Source organism: Zalophus californianus, chromosome 1, assembly GCF_009762305.2.
Source record: "Zalophus californianus isolate mZalCal1 chromosome 1, mZalCal1.pri.v2, whole genome shotgun sequence".
Taxonomy (NCBI): Eukaryota; Metazoa; Chordata; class Mammalia; order Carnivora; family Otariidae; genus Zalophus; species Zalophus californianus.
Genome location: NC_045595.1, coordinates 205,507,782 through 205,532,882, shown reverse-complemented (window position 1 = coordinate 205,532,882; position 25,101 = coordinate 205,507,782). Strand labels below are relative to the sequence as shown.

Sequence of the window (25,101 nt, the reverse complement as noted above, 5' to 3'; positions counted from 1 at the left end):
AATCCTCAACAGTTCCAGCTAAGATAAGATTGAGTATTCCTCTAGGCAGCTCATTGATGACATATGTGTCTTTTCGTCTTGGGCTCCTGGGGAAGTGGTAAGGTCAAGTTTACTAGAGGCCGGCTGAGGCTTTGCTTATTGTCATGACTTGGAGGATGCCCAGAAAACTCCAACTGTTGCCTCACCAATCCGTAAGGTTCTGCTGTGGTTGGTAGGGCAGATAACCTGGAGGAAGGCAAAGCAGCCCGGGGCGCAGGCCTTCAGCTCTGCCCCCTGGTGCTTCATCGGAACTCTGGCCCCGACGATTACAGCGTAAGGTGAGGCTTCAGCAAACCCTAGCCTTAGAGTCATCTTTAATCTTGACCTGTCCTATGAAGACTGCTGGGGGAGATATATATTCGTCTCTAGCGAGGCCCACAGAGAGAAGCCAAGAATGTGGGCAGTTCGCTGACACATCCAGAGCCTCCTCTCAAGCATCTGGACACCTAAGGCTGAAAGTATCTGGGGAGTTTCTAAAATGAAATATCAGAATTTATTTGTGTCGCCACTTGAATTGCTAAGTCATTAATAAGTCTGAGCCAGCCCTGAGGGGGAAGCTGCATGTTATGGCATTCAGCTCATAAGACCCTTCCAGGGAATATTACATACAGAAGAGAGAAAAGAGCTTGATGTGGGGTCAAACCCAGACTTGACTTTATCAGGGAGCACGGGGACATAGGCTTAATTATCTTCCACAAGGGATTTGCACTGAGAAGCAACAGGAAACATGCATCGTGTTTGGATATTAATAAATATCATAAAAGGAATACATACATTATTATTCTTTTAAATATTAATAAGGTGTCAACACTTGCTAAGCTAACCTCACACCAGTCTGGGAGACAGCAGGCTCTTGAGTTTCAATTCCTGCCTTAGTCAAAACAGGAGTAAGTAAAAATCATGTATTTTCCTTTTAAAAGACCTGTGCCATTTGCCCTTGAGCACGTTATCACCGTGGGTCTGGGCGAAACCGAGTGGATGAGGGGAAAACCAAGGGCGTATTGTGATAGCACAGACTCTCTAAAGTGTCTGCTGGTTCTGTCCGTGCAGCTTGGAATCTAGGGTTGACACTTTAGACCCATCGCCTAAGTTGCTCTTGACCGTGTGTGTTGAAACGTAGTATGTACTCGGGGCCATGGAGGATGTATGTGGAGAATGGCAAAGTTAATAAAGAAATCAATTAAGGAAGGAGATCTTTCTTTGTCTTGAAACTGCACAAAGCACAATACTTTGCTAGCACTTAAAAGCAATGAGCAAGGAAGAGAAATAAGTATGTGTGCCCATGTGCAATATCACCCTGTTTTTAGCACCTCCAAATGGGCATGTCTTCTTCCTAAGGTACAGGATGAGCTATGGGATATTCTTTGGTGAGTCACATGAGAAGGGGCTTGTTCTGGAGAAGCATCCCCTCTGGTTCCTCCATCCGCTGTGAAGTCTTCTTACCGCACTCAAAGTGTAGTTAGTGTAGAGCTAGACTGAGCTTTACCTACAGGTCTGAATTAGCTTGTCAATGCCTATTGAAGTAGAGAAAGGCAAGGCACTGAACTTGCACAGGTGAAAACAAAAAATAAACAGTCTCGGGTTAGCCACCGCTTTGGCTCAAAATACAGGATCTCTCTTTTCTTTGTTTTCCTTTAGACTCCTAATTTCAGTATGTGCGTAAGAGAGAACTTTGATTTCATCTCTTTACTGAAAAGATGTTCATTTAGGAGGGATAAAACCACATAATTTTGCTTTTATTATAGCAGTCTTTTCATCACAAAATTAAAATGCTTCCCCTTTTTTCTCGGCTTTACAGTATCAGCAAGTTGCTAGACCCTTTGAGGGGTCAGACACTCCACAAAACATTTCCTTTTATTTTGTTTTTCCTTTTATAGTTTCACTTAGGCTGTTACAGTCTTTACCAAGGGCTGGATTCTCCTGAGCGGATGCCCAGCGTCTTAAGTGATGGGATCCACATCCTGGCTGAGCAGCAGCTTGATGCCAGGGTTGAATTACTATTGAATAAGCAGCAATAAAATTGTTATCAAAATAATCAGTAGTTCCAAAAACCACAAATAACAACAACGGGACCCAAGTTGTCCCAAATCAGCAAAGACCATCGATATAATAAGAGACTGAGTCACTTTTCTCTACCATCGCTCTCTTGCAAACTCTCCTCGGCTATTTTCTTGCACAGCCTGGGGGAGGGCAGGTGGGGGGGAAGGAAGGGCATTGCTCAGAAAGTAAAAAAAAAAAAAAATTGACATCACTTAAGTCACATGATTGGCAAGAACCAATTAAGATGGGTTGTGGAAAGGGGAACAGTTAAATTTGTAATTTGGGTTGTGTGAAAACTTCTTTGGGCCTCATAAACAACCACAGAACCACAAGTTGGGTAGGCTGGCAGTGTCAGAAAACTGCGCCCGGCATAGTGGTCAGCAAGCAGGACGAATCACACTGACTGCAAACCACAGGGTTTCGCAGAGTGGTGAGCATCACCAACCCACAGCCAAGACGCCGCTTTTTTTTTTTTTTAATCTTGAACAATTTGAATATTTGTTTTCGCAAAGGTACATTTTTCAGAGGGCTCAGGGAGCCCCAGAGGTATGGGGGCAAAAAAGAGATGCAGGGAGCCATGGTGGGGCGTGAGCTGACAACAGTGACCTTTCTTGGTTTTCACTCCAAAGGTGAAAGAAATCATTGAATCCCCCGCCTTCAGAAGAGGGTGCATTTTCAGGAGGAAGCGATGGCTTCAGACAGCATATTTGAGTCATTTCCTTCATACCCACAGTGCTTCATGAGAGGTGAGTACACTCTGGTCTTTTGATACCTACTTTTGCTCAGCTTTTCAGATAACGAAATGGCAGCCTGTTGTAACCCGGTGCTTGTAGCTTGGGCCGATTCCCCGTCTGTTTTGTGGAAAGATCTCAAACCCAGGCATATGATTACAAGGCTATTGGATTACTTATTCATCAGATGGCAGCTCTTCAGAAATGTTTTAATAAATACTTAGCTAAGCTGTTGAAGTGTTCGGTCGGTGTGTGAGAACTTTGTCAAGTGCAAGTAAGTTGGGCTGCTCCTGATTAAAGTCGGAGAGATTAGAAAGCTGGCGAGAAGCTCCCCGCGTTTCCTTTCCTGCCCCTTGCCTGCATGGACTGTGGCCGACGGTCTTGAGCTCAGCACACCACGGAGCCCACCCTGCAGCCGGCCCCAGGCTTTAGTGGGCACATGCCCAGCCACCCAGGACCGCGGGTGCCAGTGCGGGGTGGGGGTGGAGGCCGGGCGCCCAGACACACGTTAGACCAGCCTGGGGACTTCAGGGGCAAAGTGGCAGGCAGCTCAGTTATCCCCTAAAGGCAGAGAGTACAGGAGACAGGCGGATTTGTCTGGATTAAAAACGACCAGGATGGGGCCTCGCTGTGCACAGAGGCAGCTAACGTCTTTCAGGGCAGAAAAAAAAAAAAAAAAAAAAAAATGCAAGTTATCCTGTACAGAGGTCTCTCTCGCAAAGAGCAATGAAGAAATTTCCTAAGCCAAGTGTTGTTGCGGCTCTGGGTCATTAGATTGTGCGCTTCCATTTAATAGGAACAGCCAGTGTGGAAAACCTGTCTGCAGTTTTGCAAGCAGCCTCTTGAAAAATGTGCAAAGCTGTAGTCGGAGGTACGGCTAGGAGGGTGTGAGTATGTGTGTGCATGTGCCTTTTGTGTGTCTCTGGTGAGAAAAGAGGGCCGTGCTTAAACAAACAAAAATAATAACATAAAAATGTCATGAAGGCATGGCCGTGTGTCGGGGCACGCACTCTGACCAACGCCTGCGAAATGTGGCCGCATGGTTTGGCAGAGCCGGCGTGGAGTGGGACGGGACGGGGGAGTAATTAATTTTCTGGCTACAACCTCTCGCGCGCGCACCCAAATAGTATCTGTGACTCATTATTTATTCATACAGCCAAATGAGCAGGGGAATGCACAGGGCTGCCAGCCACTTTGTCACAACAAATGCTATTATGATTGCCGCAGAGCCTCTGTGTTTCCGGGCCCCTGAAATTTAAAAACTTGACAAAGCTGTGTGTGTGTGTGTGTGTGTGTGTGTGTGTGTGTGCGCGCGCGCGCGCGTGTGTGTGTGTGCGCGTGCGTGCGCGCGCACGCGCGCGCGTGCATGTTGAGGAAAGGGGGGAGGACTTCAGGAGGAGGGGAAGAGAGCAAGTCATTAACCGATTCAAACTTCAAATTAGAGGGTTTGCAAGTCTTTCCTGGCGGCTGAGGACATTTTAGTGAAGTTGAATCATCCGATGTGCGTGAGTCACTGTCCTTGCAGCAGCGCCGGGCTCCCGTGGCAGAGAGACCAGCCGCTGGTGAGAAGCTGTGAATGGCTCCCGGCTGCATTTCCTCCAGGCCACGAACAAGCAAAGGAAGCAATAGTTGCAGAATAACAGACAGAAAGATCTTCCCGACTTTGTTCCACTTTCAATACCCTCCAGGCCATTATTGTTTCCTAGTTTATCCACTCAGGAAGGCAGTTTCAGGAAGCTGGAAAACATTCCACCGGGCAATAGATGGGATTTTGTGCGCCGTGCGGGGCTGCCTTCGAAGCGCTCATTACTGGCCAGACAGCAGGGACAGTGAAGGGACACAGGGACCTGCTCAAATGCCAGGAAACAGAACGAGGCCTGACACAGAGCCACAAGGCCTGTGTTCATGGAGGTCACCGGGCCGCCCCGGGTTAGGAACAAGGGGCAGGTCGCTTTCAGGGAAGCGGTGTGGAGACAGCCCTAACACCCGAATTAAGTCTCAGAAGGCCTAATGGGAAAAGGCCTTGTTCATGCCTTGGTCTCGGGAAAAGGAAATTGGGGCTTTTATGATCTCTACCGTAATAATATCATATGGAGATTTCATTTCAAGTGAAATCTTGGCAATTTCCCAGTTAATTTTATCAAGGTGACCCACCAAGGTGAGGGTTGACACTGTCCGGATTAGCCATCCCCACTCCCTGGCGCCGGACAGGTGGCAAAATGTCATTGCTCTTGGTGCCAACTGGGCACTGCCTGAGAGCGTGCTGCTAGGAGAGTCGCATCTGGTCACCGCCCTCTCAGAGTTTTAACCCCATTCCCGTAGACCGGCCCTTAGCAGTGTTCAGCCCCCTGGTCACTTCGTGCTTCGTATAATTTATGGCAAGTGTTCCCTCCCCAGCTGCAGCTAGGACCTAGAGGGGGAAACGGCATCTTGTTTTCTTCCTGGGATGGTACTTTATCAGTCCGTGCAATCCTCACAGAAGGAAACCCATAACTCATTTTGGGCGAGGTACGTATGTGAAACGTGGTGGGGAGAGAGAGAGCTGGGGGACCAAGCACGGCCTGGTTCCCTAGTCGGTGAGAGGCAAGCAAGGATCTGAAAGAGGGCATGCAAAGTGACTGTGGTCTACCACAGAGAGCACCACGCTCTTCCCACCACACCGTGCCAAGCACTCGCTTCATTTGCCTCGGGGACGAGGTAAGACGTGATTAAAATTGCCTGGCATGAACACGCGTGGTTGGCGACACGACTTTCTTGCACAACCCCGACATGCGTTCTCTCGTGAGGTGCAAGGTGCCGGCCCGAAGCGTGGTGGTAGGTGTGGAAAGGAAAAGCGGTGGCACAGACGTACTTTTGCAAAATCTCTCAGGTAGCCTCGTTCTTAGAAGTGGCTTAGTGGTCTATGCAAAGCCTGAATGCTAATATGCCTCTGAGTTCCTAGAACCACAGGTAAAAATCTCAGCGAGGCTGACTCACTACTGTCTTCTTGGAGGTGGCTTTCAAAAGGAATGGCAGAATCCGAGCCCAAATGTATAAGGTGAGCTCCACTGTAAGCATCACTTCTGGCTCGACCGAAGGAAGAGTCCAGATCACAGAGAGCCATAGATTAAACTGGACATCCGTAGTTTGTAGTGTGTGAAATCGGTGTGGTTTTTCTAGGGCCGCCGTAACAAGGTACCCCAGACCGGGTGGCTTCAACATCAGAAATGCTTGGTGTCCTGATGCTGGAGGCCAGGAGTCTCATGTATAATCCTGGTGGAGCTTTATTTGTTGAAGGCTTCAAGGTGTTGGGAGGATTGGTTTCTTCTGAGCCTCTCTCCTGGGCTTGTGGAGGGCGGGCTTCTCCCTGTGTCTTCATGTGGTCTTCCCCCGGGCATGTCTGTGTCCCAATGTCCCCTCCTTTAAGGACACCAGACATATGTCATGAGGACCCATCCCTAATGATCTCATTTTGACAGCCATCACCTTTGTAAAAAGCCCATCTCCAAATACAGTCACATTCTGAGGTGCTAGGAGTTAGGACGTCAACATAGGAATTTTGGAGGGGACACGGTTCAGCCCACAACATGCGTCTTAGCAGATCTGACTCCCTCTGCCTCACAAGGAAACTGTACTCTTCCTTGGGTGCTCTCCCGGATGCTGAAGAATCAGACCCTGGCCCCCTCTGTACAAAATGGAGCCTCGCATCTTGAAACTGCCCACGCATTTTGAAACTGAGAAAAAAAAAAGGTGCTAAAAATCCATCTAAACTCATAATCATACCCTTTGCCATGTCTTTGCTTTCCACGCTAACAAACCTTTGAAAATGACAAAGCAATTCTGAAATGTTTAGGCTTTAAAACAGCAGAGAGCCATCCCCAAAAGGAGCCATGCCTTGGTTCTGCTCCCTCCAGCAGGATTGTCCCTGTATTTCAGATCCTTCCAAGACAGTGTGGGCAGGTGGAGGGGTGGGGAAAGGCGGGCCACTGGAGGCCCCACACCTGCTCACACACCAAATGCAGGCCTAGTGAGCAACCAGTAACAGAAGCATCTGCAGAAAGGGCTGCTGATCTGGGAGCTAAACAGCAAGAAGCCTTTGAGAGCTTTTGGAATGAAATTAGTAGCCGGGAGAGTCCTTTGTTCCTTTGAAGTAGACCTGAAATGTGTGCTCAGAAAAGGCCTGACCCATTACTGAGAAAGCAAGGTTGGGTTTGATATGGGGCCGGAGGAAGTTTCCCAGGCCGCCACACACAGAGACTTTATTAGAGCAACCAGGGCTTGGCTGAGCTCGGTGTAGAGGAGAGAGCCCAGGGGTTTAGAAGGGAGAGGGCGGACAGAAGGGAGTGAATGTGGAGCGTGCGCGGACAGCCCGATGTTGATGGACTTCTCTTTTCCAGTTTTCTGACTTTAGCCAAGCAGCTTCTCTAGTGAGCCTCAGTTTCCTAATCTATAAAACGTGGACAGTGGTACCTCTTGCGACAGTCACTGTGTGGCCTGAATTAAGTGAACTATGTCCAGTGCTTAGCACAATCTCAGAAATGGGCCGGAAATACTAACCTTGGCTGTCCACATCCGGTTATCTCAGATGACACTCTGGGAAAGGAGAGGTCCTGGCATCCCAGAGGACACTATGGGAGGCTCCCTGGAGAAGGTGACACAGGAGTTGGGGAAAGGGTGGAGGGTGGGGACCCTGAGGCAAGGGAAGGGTGGTCTAGGTGGGGGTACAGCGTGGGCAAAGGTCAAGCAGAAGGAACCCCTGTGGAGTGTGGGAGGTGCTGAGTATGTCAGCCTGATGGCTTTTTTTTTCCACCAGCATGTCACCCTTGCTTTACTCAGAAGTGTCCAAAGAGGACCAAAGAAGAGCCTGGGCCCTTTATACAATTCAACTGAACAAGCGTAGCTTTTAAGTATCTAGGCCAATCGGGGTGTGTTGCAAGATCAATCTTGAGCGATGTTTCTCCTCCTTGAGAGTCCTGGTACAGCTTTCTTTTCCTCCAGGTCCTTCTTAGTGAAAAAGCCCTTTTGCCCTTGGACCACATGCAAGTCCTCCAGGTCTCTGAGAGGCTGCCTATTTCCATACCTCCCATGACATTTCTGATCACATACTTTATCAAAGCCCAGAAAAGCAGGCACCCAGGCTGCCCCTCTGGTTGGGGGAGGGAGCAGGGGCCTGCACAGGAAGCTGGAGCTCATTTTCAGTTTCTCAGGTAGCTTCCTAGTGACCTAGATGAGTCATTAAATGTCTCTGTGTCTCATTCGAGTTCTACAAAAGGGGCTGGTGATGTTATAGACGTGCTTGCCTCCGAGGTACAGAGCTCCTGTTTGAAATCTTCGACCGCATCAGAGAGCTACCATGGAGCACATACACATGTTCTCAGCTTCACAACATGAAGGGACTTATTATTATTATTATTTTACTTCCAGATAGGAAACGGTCATCCTACCATTTCACACACGCAAAACATCTCCCCACGTTGGCTCAAAAAAAAAAAAAAAATCTTCTTTCTGATTCCTACTCTTTAGAGAATTCTCCAGAAGCTGCTCTGGAACCTGAACAGATATTACAATCTGCAAAACACGTTCCTAGTAATTCTGGTCCCTCCTCATTGGTGCCACCAATCCCCGGAGTTAGCCTTTTTGCTGAATAAAATAAGCCTTCGGCCATGTGTCTTCCTTAGCCTGTCTCTTCCCCGCCAAAAAATGTCATTAACTACGATGGCCCAGAGTGGTGGAAAGGGAGCATTTCCTTTAAGAGTTTTGCAGACCCTGACCATAATCAGGGAGTGCTTTAGGAGAATTATGGGTGGTTCCTGGTACACAAAACAGAACTCAAAAGCCTCAAGTAACCTTTGGCATGCTGGAAAATCTGCTTGGTCACTCCTCTGGCTTGCCACCTCCCCACCCCCGCCGTTGTCAGAGAGACACACTCTCATACTCTCTTAGCTTTGTGGATCTCTCGCTCTCCCTTCTTCCCCCTTCTAGTCTCCTGACAACATGGAATGATGCCCCAGAAGGGAGAGAGGAGCTAAGATAGAGAAATAAACCATGGATCCAAAAGATGATTGCAAGGATGCATTTTACCGCAGCGACATAAAAAAGTGTAAAGCTCCCACTCGGGTTTATCAGTGAGAATTCTGTTAGGAAAATCTGACTCTAGTGGCATGAGCAGCCGGTATTGGCCTGTCTCCTGCGGCAGGCAGTCCAGGAGTACAGCCCCACGGCTGGTTCAGTGGGGCCGGGATGCTCCTGTGTTTTGGCCTGAACCTCAGATCTGTCCAGGCAGGAAAGAGATTCGAGGCCTCAATCCCTTCTTCTTATGAGGCTCTGTCTTTTGCTTCAGGAAAGGAAGCCCGTCTCTGCAAACCTCCCCTTATAATCTTGTAGGCCAGACCCATGTCACAAGGCCTCTGGCTGGAAGGTGCCTGGGACAGAGGAGTCCTCTTTGTCCTGCCCTAAGAGCGGAGGAAAGCAGAGGGGAAGGTAGCTGGACCCCCATGCAGCATCTCCTATGACAGCAAAAACGGTTCCTACACTGACTGCTTCCCGATGACATCCCATCACATCTGTCCCAACACTTTCCATGTCAACAGTTCTTTGAAAATACACAGAGAAACCCCAAATTCTTTAAGTTGTGGATGCAAGCTGAGGCTGGGGCAAGGTGATGTTTATTCTTGGTTTACTGACAGCAAAAGAGGCAGGAAATGGGATGGGGCGGGGCCGGGAGCTGGTTACATAGAGTCAAGGTCGAGCCTATGTTCTTTGGGGAAGGCAGAATCACACTTGCCTCTCCTGTGAGAGAAGAAATGCAGACAGCCTCAGCCCACGGGTGTGTTGCTTGTCCAAGAGCCACCCCATCTGGACTTGGGGCTGACGTATCGGTCAATAACTGGAAATAGTTCGCTTTTCCCTGGCCCTCGCTCTTCTGCATTCTCAAAACCCCACAGCCCAATCCCCCACAACTTTTTTTTTTTTAAAGAGAATTCTTTTCTACGGAATTTCTTGAGGGAGACCTTTTTTTTTCTTTTTAAGTTGCCATCCTTAACTCTACTGTAAGATATTTTTATCTTTGATGGAAATATGACAGCCAGATAATAGCCCTCTATCTAGGAGACAGAGCATTTATTCACACCTTGTATTTCTGCAAGTGATAGATTATTTCTGCTTCGTAATGATGGGCCCTGTCTACTTCCTCAGTCGGGATGCCAAGCTATCTCCCTGTAAGTCAATGCCTCCTTAAGACAAAAAAAAAAAAAAAAAAAAAATTCTTTATTCAGTTTTTCCCTGAAATAAGAAAGAATGTAAATCTTTCATCTTGTGCCTTAAGATAGGTGTGCACTTAGAGAATCATTGATTTGGTGTGAGCCAGTGTCCTCACGGCCCGTGATCCTTATGTATCTTTTCACATGGTCTTCCTTCTAAATAGTGAGCAGTTTAGGGAGCCCACATGTAAAAGGTCATCAAAAATAGAAATCCTAGTTGGCTCGTTAGGTTGGCCAATGGTTCTGCTGATTTCAAAACTGATGCTTCTTTGTGTCAACTCGCAGCCCATGCTTAAACTGATTCTGAATCAAGGACGTGACTTGCCAAACCTTGAAACCTGGTCCATTGAAAGCAGGAGTTACATGGCTCTGACATTTCGCAAAGCTCCTACTTCACCTTCCTTGCTAACTGTCCAACTTTTACTGCTGGTATTTGGGATGTCCTCTGCAGAGACCATGACTCCTAAAAAGAACCTTTTCTGATCTGTGATAGTGAATGAAATCGTAAGATGGGCAATATATCCTACATAGCCTGGGAGCACCCAAAGCAAACTTCTGTCTCTCCCTGTCCTTGAGAGCTATCTTAGTCCTGAGCAGCACTTCAGTTCTTCTGAAAATGTATAGGATTTCAGACGTTCTTTTTTCATGATTAGATCTTAAAGAAATGGCTAGAAACTACTGCAGTGGTCAGTTTGCCAGATAGGGGTGGGTTTAAAAGAGCAAACGAGTCACTTAGAATCCTGAACATACTGCGGGATACTCTGTGGTCGTGGCCACCCTGGGGCGAGCCTTCTCAGGGAGGCCAAACAGGTTGTCAGAGCTGCTCTTGCATTGCTCAAAGTAGAAGCAATTTCCTTTTGCTATGCAAAAAATTTTAGCATGCATATCCTTCAATGGTTATTTTTTATGTTAGCCTCAAAATATGCAAAAAGGAATGGAGATAAACTGAAATACATTGGTTTGGGGGCCTTTTTTTTCCGGGAGGAGTTTTAGTGCCAACCGCAGTTTGCTGCCCCTTATCACATAGCTTCTGCTGCCCTTTGAACTATGTGCACCAAGCCCCTCATTTCACACCATGTGCAGTAGGCATCTGTACAGCCCCCCCCCTCCCGGCAGTCACAGCTGGACCTGACACTCAGCCACTTTGCGAGGGCATAATCTGTAAAAATCTGAAACTGCATATATGTATAAAACCCATCCAAGGGTCTGGAGGACCTGTGAGGAAGGAAAAATAGCTCTAGGCTTCGGGAGTCTTCTGTCCCGTCCTGGTCCTTTACTGGCTGGTGTACATAATGTGGCAGGAACGGGGGAAAATGACATTGCATAAGCCCTGGCGGGTGTGAACAGAAACTCAAGCTCCAACGTCATTATTATTGAACATACTGTTTGTTTATAAAGACCAGAATGGTTATTACTCCCAAAGTTCTAGAGCAGAGGGGCAATTATTAAACAACCTTAAACAAATACTAGGACTGTGAAGGGGGTGGGGTCATGCAAAGATGTACAAATGACAACAATGGAAATTCTATTCAGCTGTCAATCATCCTACATCATTGCTTCATATTAAAAAAAAAAAAAGAATCTATGCCTCCATTACACTTCCCACTTCCCTCTGGGTTGTGTTCAAAACAAAGAGATCCTTGTATCAGAGAAGTGGGTGAATCTGTTTAAATAACAAATAAACTATGAGACAGGGTCCTGTATAATGCTTTCTAGGTTATGTGTGTGTGTGTGTGTAGTTCTATATAGTTTCAGTTGGCATTTGAAACTAAGTAACTGTATAACTCTCTAAATACAACTGTATGTATAACATATGATACATAGTACGTAACATGGAACACATAATATATAATGTATATTTTGGTTGGAGTGACCTTAGACGTCGCTCAGCCCTAGGGCCCCAGAGACATTCGCTTTTCCAAGGTGTCACAGCTGGTCAGCACCTGAGTTAGAACCAGGAGCTGGATCTGCTGGGCTCCTGTCCCCTAGCGTTTTGCAGACACTGGACATACATGTCGGTAGCAGATTCCACCTGGGAGTCTCCATGATTAGCAGACAGCTCTCTTAATCCTCCTTAATTGCTCTTTTCACTGATCAGCCATTTACGGGCTAAATCCCTTTCATTGTGGGGAAACTTTAAGCAGAGCCATTTGTATGGAGCCTGCAGCTTAGGAGCACATTAAGAATGAAGCTGCCGTCAAAAGAACCTCCTCTGCCCTGGTGTGATTTGAATGTTCTCACCCACCCTGTGGTCTGGATGTTCTCTTTTACCCAATAAACCCATCAATGCCTTAGCTAAGCTACCCACCACATACCCGCCACCCCCTTAAGCAATTTTAGGGTTAACCAGGTTGGTTTGAATGAGTGTCTCTGGTGAAATCTGAATTACCAGAGGAACTGCACGTGCACATATTCACCCAGAGGGGTGAAAGATGGCTTGGGCGTGGGCTACCAGCCTCCAGCTCTCAAAGGAACCCTTGGAAGTGGGAGAATGCTGTCTTCCCACAAGATTCGAACCCAGGCTACAACTCCATCAAGGATATATGTCTTCACAACACTCCTGATTCAAAGCACTTAGATTCTCCAGTAGCTTCTTTCAAGAAAAATACTTTTCCTCTCTCCAGCTTTCTCTCTCTCTCTCACACACACACACACACAGGCGCACGCGTGCACACGTGAACACTCACAGAGGCTAGCATTAAAAATCCGCATACCTTAGAGAACTCACTGGGATTTCTCCCCATGATGTACTGAATTGGACAAAGCTTTTTGTAGGGGAACAGGAACTTCTGATAGTCAAGAGTCATTTCCAAACTCTTTTGATCACGTGACATACAAATAAAACTTAATTAGCATGCCTCAAAACCTAGGCATAGTTCTTTACTTATAAATGGCATACCTACTCTACTATACTGGTGTAATTATGGTGTATGCATCACAAAACACATCCTAAAAATAGAAATTGAAATAAGAGACACCTGAAAGTGCAAGTTGTGATGCTTTTTCCTCCCCTCCCCCCCCACAAGAATACCTCAATTTGACAAAGAAAGCTTCCAGATACCTGCAAATTTCTTATCTTGCTAACCAGGACTCAGCTTCTACAAGCAAACCTTCACATAGAAGCTTCAACTGATGTTTCCCCATAAACTTCACTCCAGAAGGAACCCTGTGTGCTTAACCATCAGGTCCTTTTCTATGAGCTGTCTTTGATAGGGAGACCAGAAAGACAGGCCTGACCAGAGGGTGTGGGTCATGGTTGGGGGGGAGGGGGGCAAGGGCAGGGAGGGCAGGGAGCTCAGGGGGTTGGGGTCAGGGGGTTGGTTTCTACCCTGTCACCAGCACTTACCACCTGTGTGAATTGAAGCCATTTCCCCAAACCTGCAAAGCCCAGGTTTCTCATCTGTGAAGTGTGTACAATGATCCCTACTTTGCATGGTTGCTAAGAGGATTTGAGATAAAATGGATGAAGCGGTGGATACATAGAAGAAGTCAGTAAGTAAAAAGGGTAACTTTGAGAAATGCCACGGAAGGTGTACAGGACAGAGGCTAGGGCAGGAAAGTAACTTCTGCTAAGCCCGGAACACAGCCCTGCGGCTGTGCCAAGAGCCAGGCACATGCTGGGATGAACAATTGGGTCTACTTCTCTCACCATGGAGCAGCACAGAAATGATCGGTAGCGTTTCTTGGCAGATGGCTGAGCTCACCAGTGTTAAACTGATCAGAGTAAAGCTAGTATTTATTGAGCATAAGCGATGTACCTGCACGGCATGGCGCCAAGCATTTTCTTGTGTTACCTCATCAAATCCTTCGCACAAACCTAGAAGAAGGAATTCCTGTTTCTAATCCGGTTTTATTGAGGGAACTGTGGCATGCAGAAGTTAGGTAACCTGCTTGAAGTGAGGCTGCTAGTAAATGCGGGAGCCAGATACAAATGGAGGTGTTCACTGCAAAGCCCACAGTCTGTGTAGGGAGGTCACCATTCTCTTGGTTTGACAAGTGATATAGTTAGAGACTGGTCGGGGTCCCTGGGCAGCAGGTGACGCTGTGTGTGTTGGGGGTGAAGGGAGGTTGAACCTCAGATGGCTTTGAGCCGGGGGCATCATCCACGATCCAGGGCTGCTTACATGACACTGGACATACTCAGCGGCCGGGGGTCCCTCCGGGCAGCGTCAGTGCTGCCCTCACCCACTCCTCTTACCCTCCCGGCCTCTCCCCATCAGAGCTGCCCCCAAGGGAGCCGTTCACGTGGCTCCAGGGCAGTCCACAAGAGACACTTCTCTAAGCCAGCGGTGCTCAAACCAGAGGGTGAGCCGGAATAACCTGTTCCCAAGACGATAGTGAAGTACTGGTGTACGCAGGGAGAGAAGCCACCACTAAGGCTTTTTTCCCAGCCAGTTGTCTTAATCTATCAGTCTGGGAGTCCAGCAGCGATGACCCTCTCCTGAGGCAACGAGGCACTTTCCGAAAAGTCTTAAGGAGGTGCTCACTCTCGGGATCAGGGAAGGCTGGCCCTGCACACTGGCATGACTCTGAGAGATGGCACCACCTTAAATTGGTGTCCCAGGCACCTTTCTTGCCCCATCCTGGTCCATGTCCAGGGACCATGTACAGAAGAACCCACAGAATGATCTGGCTGGTTATCAGGGGCCCCATTCCTGAATTCATCCTCCGGGAAGTCCCCCAGAGCCTGCACTGCCATGACCCTGAGCCTGGCCAGGGTTTTCAGTGAAGGTCCCAGCAAACACTTGTAGCCAATTATTCCTACAGTTGAGATAAAAAATCGACCGAGAAGCAGTTGATTTACCTCTGACAGCAAGAAGTGGCCTCAGTCCCTCCTGTAAACAGGACCGTCTACACCAGGGGCCAGTTGTAGAACAAAAGACCCATCCCTGGTGAGTCTTTGAGAACAGTCTCCGTCTTTTGGCAGAAACATTTATCAATTTCAAAAGTCCTCTGACATCACTACAAATCCTGTTTTAAAGTAGGTTGGTTTGAGGTTTTCTTTTTCTCTTTAACCTTATTTGTGCAAAAGGCATTTCTCATCTGATTATTCTACGACCAGTCCCACAGAATCACAGAAGTTTCCTTACCTTTTTCCTTGGGCTCCACGTGGCAAAGGGTGCAAGAATTAATTATGTTTCCCCCCAAAGCCAGCTCACAGATGGCGAGAGGCCCCTGCTCACGGAGAATGCAAGGAGCCCGCCAGGCTCTAATTGCTGCTATGCAAACATCTTAATGGGAACAAATTAAAAGGCGCTCAAGCTAATTATTCTCCACAATAAAAAAAATGATAGTAAACTAATAAATCTCCTTTGGAAAGGTGATTCTGTATTACCTCAAACGAGTTGACTTTCCTTATGCAGAGTGTGCAATTGACAGGGACATAAAAACTCCACGGTGTACACTAGAGATTATATTCTGGGAATTCTCATGACTCAGAAAATGCCCCTGCATGCTTATTTAGGGCCATCTGCACACATCTCAGGGACTGGTCCACCCTGGCCCCACTTCCCTTCCTCCCTCCCCCTCCCCCATCTTCCCTCCATGATCTCCACTTGACCTTCAGCCAGGCTCTGGTTCTTGCTGGGGAATCCTGGCCCCCAGGTGCACAGTGGCCCCCCTCTGGGGCCCAAGCTGCCCACGTCGATGAAGTCAGGTTAGGTTTGAACACATCATTCAAACAGAAGCAGCTGGTGTCATTTCAAACAGCCTCATCTGTCCCTTCCATGTTCCAATAAAGACCATGTGGCCTGAAGGAGTAGAAGGCAGAGAAGGGCCCTTCGTGCCCATCGCCATAGGTGAGCCTGGACCACTCCTTCTGTGGGGCCCCTGATAGGTTCTGGACCAGGAAGATGAGAGGGAGGAGCCCCACCTCCAGGCTCTGTCAGATCCCGCGCCCTCTGCTCTATTGCTGGGAAGGGTTTGCATGTCGGGTGACAATTAAGTTTCATCACTGCTTATTAATGAGAAGGACAACCAACATTCACCAGGTGCTTACAACACATCAGGCACGTTGCCACCATCAACCTTTTTAATAAAAAACCTTATGAGAAAAGTACAGCTCTTAATCCCCATAGGATAGCAATATAAAAGACACATGAAGCAAAGCTGGGTTAAGAAAGCAGCCCAGGCTACAGGGCTGGCAGGAGGCAGAGCCCAGCTGGAAGGTCTCTGGCTTACCCCCTCCCATCCTATGACATGGTGGCTGGGCTGGCAAAGGACACATCGTGGAGTGTGGCAGAGGATCCCGGGGCTGACTCCGGGTCTCGGCTCCAGGCTGTGTGCCCCCTTGCACTGTGATCTTCTGCTCCCCGTCCCACCTGCATAATGACAGGGCAGGTACTCGAGAGCCTTCAGGGCTGACGTTGTAAGGGAAAGGCATGAGGCGGACTGCGAATTTGCCTTCCATTAATTCTGTGCCGAGTTGCTCAACCTCACCACTGTTGACTCTGGGGATCAGACCGTTCTTTGTGAAGGAAAAGCACCTTGTGTGTTGTAGGACGTAGAGCAGCCTCCCCTGGCCTGCACCCACTCGATGCCAGTGACCCCATCTCCCCCAGTTGTGACCCCCCCGAAAATGTCTCCAGACATTGCCAAGTATCCTCTGAGAGATGAAATCACCCCTGTTTGAGAACCACTGCTCCAGAGAAACCTTGGGAACCGAAGCACCAGTGTTGCTCCCCATTTACTTATGGGTCGAAGGAAATAAAAAGATGTGATAATTCGGACCCTTTCCAACGTTTGTATCCATCCCGCCTGGTGTGACCCCCTCTCTGCCCACCTTCCAAGGCTGATTTAGGTGGTCCATAAAAACTGACAGTCCATGAGCAGGGGCCTTGAAATTAGGGCACTCGGCCATATTCCCCGTAACTAAGAGCAAAAAATAAAAGGCACCCAAGATTCCAGTCTGCTAAGGATAAACAGGAAAGAATTGGTAGACTGGGATTACTCTTTGAAGAAGCCAGGCCTGTTAACCTGGCCTTCAGTAGTTTTTCTAGTGCAAGGGAGAGAAAATTAGGTACTCCTGGAACAATGCCTTCAGGTTGCTGGGGCTGGCATACACCATGATTAAAATTCAGGAGAAGGAAGTCATCCCATAAGAAGTGACAAGAGAGCATTGTGGGAACGCCAAGTTTTATTGAGCAAGTACTATTATGTAGCATTTTTTAAGGACCAGGCCCTGGGTTAAGTGCCTACAAATGGGAACTCTCATTACTGTTGTCACATATACAGTGGGGACAGTTAGTCTCCTCGTTTTACACAGAGGGGACTGGAGCACAGAGTGGCCACGCAACTCACCCAAGTTCACGCGGCTGGGAAGAGGCATGGCTGGACTCCCCCCGCCCCTGTGTGGCTTGGGGTCTTGAGTGCTTAACCACTAAACTGGGCATACTTAAGAGACGGTCTTCTAGAGAGGGTGTGACCTGGGCCCTCGTGTGCTTAGGAATAAATTAAAAATGAATGATCTTCTCCCCTAATTACAAACGTCAAGGGAAATAGGATGGTGATTTGACAAGAAAGGAGCTCTTCATTGTTTCAAAACTACTTGAAGTACCTGGGTTGCACTTCTGAATCCTGATTTTGAACAAATCATCTTCTTTCCTTTTTCGTGTTCAGTTTGTCAGCATGTCTTTGATGAAGACTCTTGATATCTAGAAGAAAGGTAATAAAAAAGACCAGGTGAGGATAGTTTCAAGGGTCCATCCATCCATCCATCCATCCATCCATCTGTCCAACATTTGTTTAGTGCCTACACCTTGCCAGGTGTTGTGAAAAAAGAGAAAAGGGAGACATGAGATTTTTTCTCAAAAAGCTCAGGGTCTCTAGGAGAATACATTTATAAACAGAAAACCTTGAATTATATTTTGGTAAGTACTGCACTGCGTATATGAACTGAATAAATAATAGCTGGACCTGGAATGCTTCCTGTTGCATGAGATCCCGATGGGCATCTTAGAAGTCTTGGCCATCCCTGCTTCACTCTGGTAGCCCATGGCTTCAGGAAACAAATGTAGACTGTGTCCGTCCAAGTGTGTGATGGGGATGTGGGGACGCCTTTTTCTCTGTTCTTCAGCATTCTCCACAGAGACGTGTCCCAGGACTTACAACTTGCACAATGACTTCCTTGCACTGAACAATGGGCCCATTGGCTGGCTTTAATAACCCTGCTACCAGAAATTATGGGAGGAATTACAGTTGTGCGGAAGAAGTCTTTTCCCAAAGAGGATTTGAAAATAATACATAGAAAAGTGAAATTGAATATGCTTTGGCATTTCTGAAACTATGTTTGGATGAATGGATGGATGCATGGATGGATGGATGCATAGATGCATGGATAGGCAGGTAAACAGATAGATGGATAAATCCATCAGCCTTGTGCTTACTGCTGAGGTGTAGAAGCCCCAGTGATACGAACAGAAGAGGCCGCAGTAGTCTCTCCAGCCACACAACCACAGCAGGGAGCAAGAAATTAAGACCTCTACTCAGAGTTGGTTCCCTCCTTAACTCCTATAATTAGCTAAGGATAGGAAAGAGTATGTGGGGATATCAGGGTAAACAGAAGCACGCAGCATGGGGCTGGTTCCACCTCTGTCCAAAGGGTGTTGGGTTGGAAAGTCTGGTGGGTGTCCATTGTGGGAAGCTGAACAAGTAGGCAAAGAGAAGCATGTGAGAAAGTGCTTTATTTTTTAAACGACTGATTGATTGATTGATTGATTGATTGATTGATTTGAGAGAGAGAGAGAAAGAGAGAGAGAGCAGGGGGGAGGGGCAGAAGGAGAGGGAGAAAGAATCTTAAGCAGACTCTGTGCTGAGCATGGAGCTTGCCGCGGGGCTTGATCCTAGGATTCTGAGATCACAACCTGAGATCATGAACTGAGCAAAACAGAGTCGGAAGCTTAACAGACTGTGCCACCCAGGTGCGCCAACTGGCTTGTGCTTTAAACTGAATACCTATATGGAGAAATAGATGTCTATGACCAAGAGAGTTCCTAATCACAGGACTGATAATGAGGTCCAGTCCATTCCTTATTGGGTTATCTCTAAGACAACAAACAAACAAAAACCAGCAGAAGCCCTCTATTCTTCTGTTACCAACTCAGAAAGACCTTTTCTATGGGAAAGCTAAACCATTTGTATCCTGTCCAAAAAAAAGAACTAGTGGAAAACCAGAAGAGGTTTGGTACATAACATGCAGCAGATTTGTCCTTAGGATCTCTGTTTTGCCTTTCTCGGTAAAGTCTCAGGGAGCTGAGTGGACACACAGACTGTCCCGTGGACGACTAGCCCAGGGCACCCTGCATGCTTTCTCCATAACTCTCAATTTAGGGAAAATGTTCTTCGGTGAACTGTTGGGCAGGTGGATGTTGCATACGTGTGTTCCCCATTCCATTTGGAGACCATCAGAATCTGCTGAACAACTGTCGTATTTTGCACTCCTGACCACCGCTGACCGTTCCCCCAAAGCCCATCTGCACCTAAATCCCCCTCAGTCAGGCCTGGGCCCCTGTCACGTGGACACACTTAGCTTTGCCCACAGCCATGTCTGTGGCTAGAACGGATCCTGTCAAGGCCGGGCCTCATTCTTTGTTCCTATTCGGGAACGTTCCTTAGTGGATCCTCTGTCCAAATAAATGCCTTCTTATATTTGTCATTTCATTCTTTTCCTTAAAGTTTGTTCCTATGCTTCCTTTCCTATGGATCTGCTCATTCAGTCCCCTTTTTCATTTATTTAGACCATATATCGGGAACTTCTTCCCAGACTAGTCTTTTCTCATTACTTTTCCCATTTTCTTCACCATGCTTTTCATCTTCAGAGATCTTAAATCAGTGGTTCTTAACTAGAGGGAGCAGATGAGAGGCAAGGGGTGCCGTTGTCCCTGGGGCACATATGGCCATGTCTAGAGACAGTTTCAGTTCTCACAACTGGTGGGGGGACAGGAGAAGTATACCGGCATCTAGCAGACTGAGGCAAAAATGCTACCACACACCTTACAACACATAAGACAGTCCTCCCCAGCTACATAAAGAGCGACGAGCTTGAGAAATCCAACCTTGTATTATCACCAGGGTTATGGTTGCAGGGATGTATTTCTGCCCTTTATTCCTTCTTGGTGTTTCACTTTCTGGAAAATGCAACCCCCCCCCCCCGGAATTGAGGAAGCAGTTGGGCATGTCTTCAGAAGACAACTACCTGTGGAAGGGTAGATGGAAAAGGTCTTAGAAATTATGGTCACAGAGGTCATCTGGGGATCCCAAGGACTTCCACGGTCTGGTATCTCCTATAAGCACCTTGATATTATAAAAGAGGATCCTAATCTCTTTACTATATGGAGGAGGAAGGTATCACCTCAAACAGATGGTGTGAAGACTAGAGTAAGGACTTAGAGTATCAGAGGAAAAGGAAGAAGACAGATAAGAAGACAAGAGAACCCAGCATAAAGAGACAAGACCAGAGACAGCATTTAGAGACACCAGATCACAGGCTGGAGAGAAAAGATAAGGAGAATGCTGGAGTCCTAGGAGCAGAGTTGGGGTCCCCTCCATGCCGGTCAGGACAGTGACCAGATGGCCAACAGGGATGTGCCTAAAACACAAGAAGGAAGGGATTCCTACTGAGGCCAAAAGATTGCCTTAAGAGAGAAGTTAAGGATTGGAGGGCAACAGTGGGTATGTGGTTGATATGCAGCGAAGGTGCCTGAAGCAAGGAATAACCTGGAGCACCAGAAAGCATTCTTCCAGGAAGTATCCTTGAACTGTGGGACAGGGCATTATGGGTCACTGGTACTTACCTAATGTGTGCCAGGCTGCCAGGTGGTCTCCACACATTATTCCACCTGCCACCCAATGCCTTCTGAGCCAATATTATGATGCTGAGTTTGAAAGTGAAAACATGGATGCTCAGAGATAACAAAATAAGAATTTAGAATTTATAAAGGCTAGGAAAGAAAGCCAAGGTGCAGGAGAAATAATCCTAGCTATGTCAGGATTAGAGCTGAGGTGTGTTTATTGCTAAATCATTAATGCACTACAGTACTTTTGTTCTGTTTAGTTATATGTAACACATGAAATTTCCTCTAACTTGAGCTTAGAGTAGGCTCTTGAGCTGACCACCAACTGCCAAAAAAAGAAGGAGGGAAGTCAGCTGGAGCAGGGGAGACAGTGGGGAGAGACCACTCAAGAGATCCACCACTGGGGGATGAGTGTGAAAAACAAACATCCATCCTTTGGTTCATAGTTTTGAGCATCTGGATTTCGAGTAGAGTGGAAACTATATTTAACAAAAAGAAATCCCGTCCCCACTTCATAGGGCAAGCAAATGAGCTGGGGGTCCACACTCCCTTTTCCCCACTCTCTATGTGTCTTTCCTGACTATATAACCAGGTTCTCAACCCTATCTCCACCACTCCCATTCCCCTTCCCAGCCTCTTCTGATCCCAGAGCCACAGTGTGCCTGGTTAATCACACTCTGTAACACACATGTTAGCAATGACCCATCAGCAAATGTACTGAATGGTCGATACATGCATGACCATGTATTATAGAACATGGCCTGGAAGACAAAGATGATATGGCATGAAATGGCCCCTGAGGAGCTTACTGTCTAGTAAAGGAGGCAAAGCCCAAGCAGGAGAAATAGTGAACAACACGGTAATTGAATAGGGCAGCACAGATATAAGAAGCATCACAAACTAGGAAGATGAATGGCCGCTAAATAAGAAGCAGTGATCTGAGGAGGGCCCCAAGGAGAAGAGATCATTTTATCCAGGGCTGGGGAAGACGGAGGAGATGACATGAATGCGGTGGCCAGTCGAGCTGATTCAAGAGATGCTCATGGGCAATGAAGAGATCACACCACTTCACTAGTGAGCAGCAAAATCGAAGCCAGATCTTTGAATGCTGAGGCAAGGAGGCTGGACTTGAACTTGCAATCCAGCGGGGTCTAAACTTGGCCGTACAGAAGAATCCTTTGCAGGGTCTGTTAAAATGCAGATTCCTGGAGCCTCCTGAGAGACCATGAAAGGCCCAAGAATCTGCATTTTAACAGTCTTGTAACCTTGGCGGGACTTTGAGAAACACTCGGTAACAGGAAGCCCTTGACTGGTTTTGATGAAGTCAAAATAGAATCTTCATGAAATTTCAGGGTTTGGCAAAATTTAGCAGAACTTATTTCTACATCTGACAGCTAGCACCTCCTCTGGAGGGACTTACTCATTCTAGAAGGCAAGACTTCTCGTGATTTTTCTCACATCCTAGGGATTTTTCTGGTCTGGTCTCTCAGATCTGAGATCATACTTTCTGCTTATTACATGTGACTCAAAAACATATATTTTAAAGTGTATGCCATAGCATTCTAAAGTTCGTATGAGATCCAGTTAGGTCTAGAATATTTAAATATGGGCTCCAAATTCTACACTGCTTCTCCAAACTAGACAGCTTCTGGAAAAGCTGTGGACTTGCGGGAATTCTAACTATGAGATGCAAATGTTTTCATCACCAGGAAGACCCTGACTGCCTGGGGTTTTTTTGGGTGAGTTTTTATTTATCTGTCACATCCCACCCCTTCCCCACCATCTTTGGGCTCAGAACATAACCTAGACTTTCCTGAATCCCTGAAGGTGTTCTCAGTTGGGATGTTAAAAATCCCTTAACTCATTCAAATTTTTGTTGCCTCTGGAGCAGAAAGGAATTTCCTTTTCCACCAGCAAGATGGCTGGTGTTAAACCAGAGCCACCACAGGAATAAATACGGCTTGCCTGAAATACTTGCGGGGCATCCATTAGGATCCACTCTAATGCAGAACCCTCTGCTCGTGGCTGGTAGCCTGTACAGAGAAATTTATGGAAAATGATCGGACAGTAATCTCCCAAAGCCTTGTTTTGATTCAAAATGTGCGCTTCGGACCAGCAACATCAACATCACCTGGAAACTTGGTAGAAGTGCAGAACTCAGGTCCCAGCCCAGACCTGAAGAATCAGTCTGCATTTTCACAAAAGGTCCCAGGGGGTGATTTGTGTACACATTCAAGTTTGAGGGGCATTGTCCTAAATCTCCAACCTGTCCCCTCCACCGTTGGGCCTGTCTCCGGATTCTTGCCAAGACGGAGCCCTGTAATCAGTTACAGGGTGTAGGGTGGGGAACTGGGTTTCACTCCCTCCTGCCTCCTCGCCTTTCTCGATGCTTTCCCAGCAGCTGCACCTGCAGGGCTGTCGCTTCTCTGGGAAGCTTCTTGAAACAGAACCCCCCCCTCCCTCCCCACCCCGCCTTGCCTCTAGGGTGGGGCGGTACTACCTCTTTTCTCTCTATGAGCCTGGGATGCTGACAGCCTCAGATGGAGGCATCCTGTTTGTCGAAAAATAAACCGGCAGTTAAAGCAGGGTTGCGAGAGCGAGAAAACCACAGGCCTGCGCGCCGCTGATAACGCGGGCAGGCAGCTTTTGCAGAAGTTCCGTCCCTGCAGCGCGCAGCGCACCAGGACCCGCGCCACCGCCTCCCTTCCTGTGTCAGCCGCTCGCGTCCCCGCCGTTTCTGGCTGTTGCTTTCTATGCCCCTCTTTCGGTTACTTCACCCATGGCTTTTTCTCAAGGATCCCGGGGCTGCTGCCTTGGGCAGAGGGACCCGCCGATGACGCCCTGGGCGGACACGCGCAGATCCCCGGGCCGGTGAGGGGCTGAAATTTACCAGCTGTCAGGAAAATGACAGAGTTGAGGAGGAGGTGAAGCTGCTTTCTCTTCTGCAGGGTATAATGCTTTGACCTGGCTTTAAGAAAAAAGAAAAAGGAAAAGAAAAGCAAAAAGCAACCCAGAGGAGACCAGTCATACCAAAATCTTGTGTAAAAGGAACCCCAAAGTCCAGTATCCAGATTGTTTTCTTTCTTGGAGTAAATTGACCTGGCCTGATTCCATGCGGTGAATAACTAATTACCAATCTTCCCCTTTTGGGGGATATTAAAAGCTCTTTCCCCATTTGCCTGTTATCAGATAAGCAAAGCAGATGAGAAGTCAGTGGGTAACCACAGGTACAACCACAATATTCACTGGAAACCAAAAGACTTGACCCTCCAAGGCGAAGGGTGTAATTGAGAATTAACCTGAAAATAGTTTCACACAAGCTATAAAACTCTGTGTTCTCAAATCAGTCATACAGACTTCTCTATGCATAAAAAGAACAACCCCCCCCACACACACACACACAAATCTCTCCAATCACAGAAAATGGTTCCTATTAGCACTCAGGGCACAGCAGGGAAAGGGCAGCGTGCATCAGAGGGGTCCTGATCATTGCTGGGGACTGTCTAGCTAGCCATACTAAGGTTCTCTTCCTGAGGTTTCAAACTTACTTCTGTTCTTCTTCTTTGTCCAAAAACACAGGGTAGAAACAGACCATATGCATCCCTTAATCTTCCTGTGTTCCTGATGACTAACTACCCTGGGGGAATAAGAACTGACCTTACTTTTTAAGGATTTCCAGAGAGTCATATCATTTTCCCATTTCCTCCCTTAGAAACTTCTTCAAATTTGTAAATTCTCCTGTCAAGCAGTTCCTCGTGGGAAATCACTCCTCACATTCTGCTTTGCAACCCTATCTTCCCATTTCTGTGACCGTTTATTCTTTATCTCGTGCAGGCCTCCTGCTGAATTGCCATGTTCTCCTAATTAAAGTTGCTTTGCTAGAGCCAAATAAATAAAAGGCCCCATACATGTGGGCTAATCCAGGTATAGACTCAAATAATAAATAACTCAATTTTATGATGAAATAAAGAAGTAAAAACTCAAGTCAAAGGATGATTCATTCTTAGGGAAGGAGGAGGGGAAGAGCCAAGGCTAGCATGAGCCAGGTATGAACAGTGAAGTTCATGGTCATTTGGGACCATAGGCTGCCTTTTAAGATTGGTATAGAGCACAGGAAGCGCCATGGGAGGACGCGTTGCTCAGTCCGTGGAGGGCCAGGTCACCGAGAGCTTTGAATACACTTAAGAAGGAACTTTCTGTAGTGGACAATTGCTCAAATTGACGCATGATTATTTTCATGACCTTGCAGACCTCATTGAAATG

The 25,101-nt window shown here is 47.3% G+C and overlaps 1 protein-coding gene across 3 annotated transcripts in view; it reads left to right on the top strand.

Annotated features, from left to right (window-relative positions):
• The first annotated feature begins 2,449 nt into the window (after nt 1–2,449).
• Nucleotides 2,450–25,101, top strand: part of RUNX1 (RUNX family transcription factor 1) — a 247,844-nt gene continuing 225,192 nt past the window's right edge. For 2 of the 3 annotated variants that reach the window (XM_027583258.2, XM_027583257.2), the window contains exons 1-2: nt 2,451–2,591; nt 2,709–2,825. In XM_027583258.2, the coding sequence (XP_027439059.1) occupies nt 2,768–2,825 (58 nt within the window). In that variant the 5' untranslated portion in view covers nt 2,451–2,591; nt 2,709–2,767. Of the gene's footprint in view, nt 2,592–2,708; nt 2,826–25,101 lie in introns of all 3 variants that reach the window. The other variant, XM_027583259.2, reaches the window with a different exon arrangement.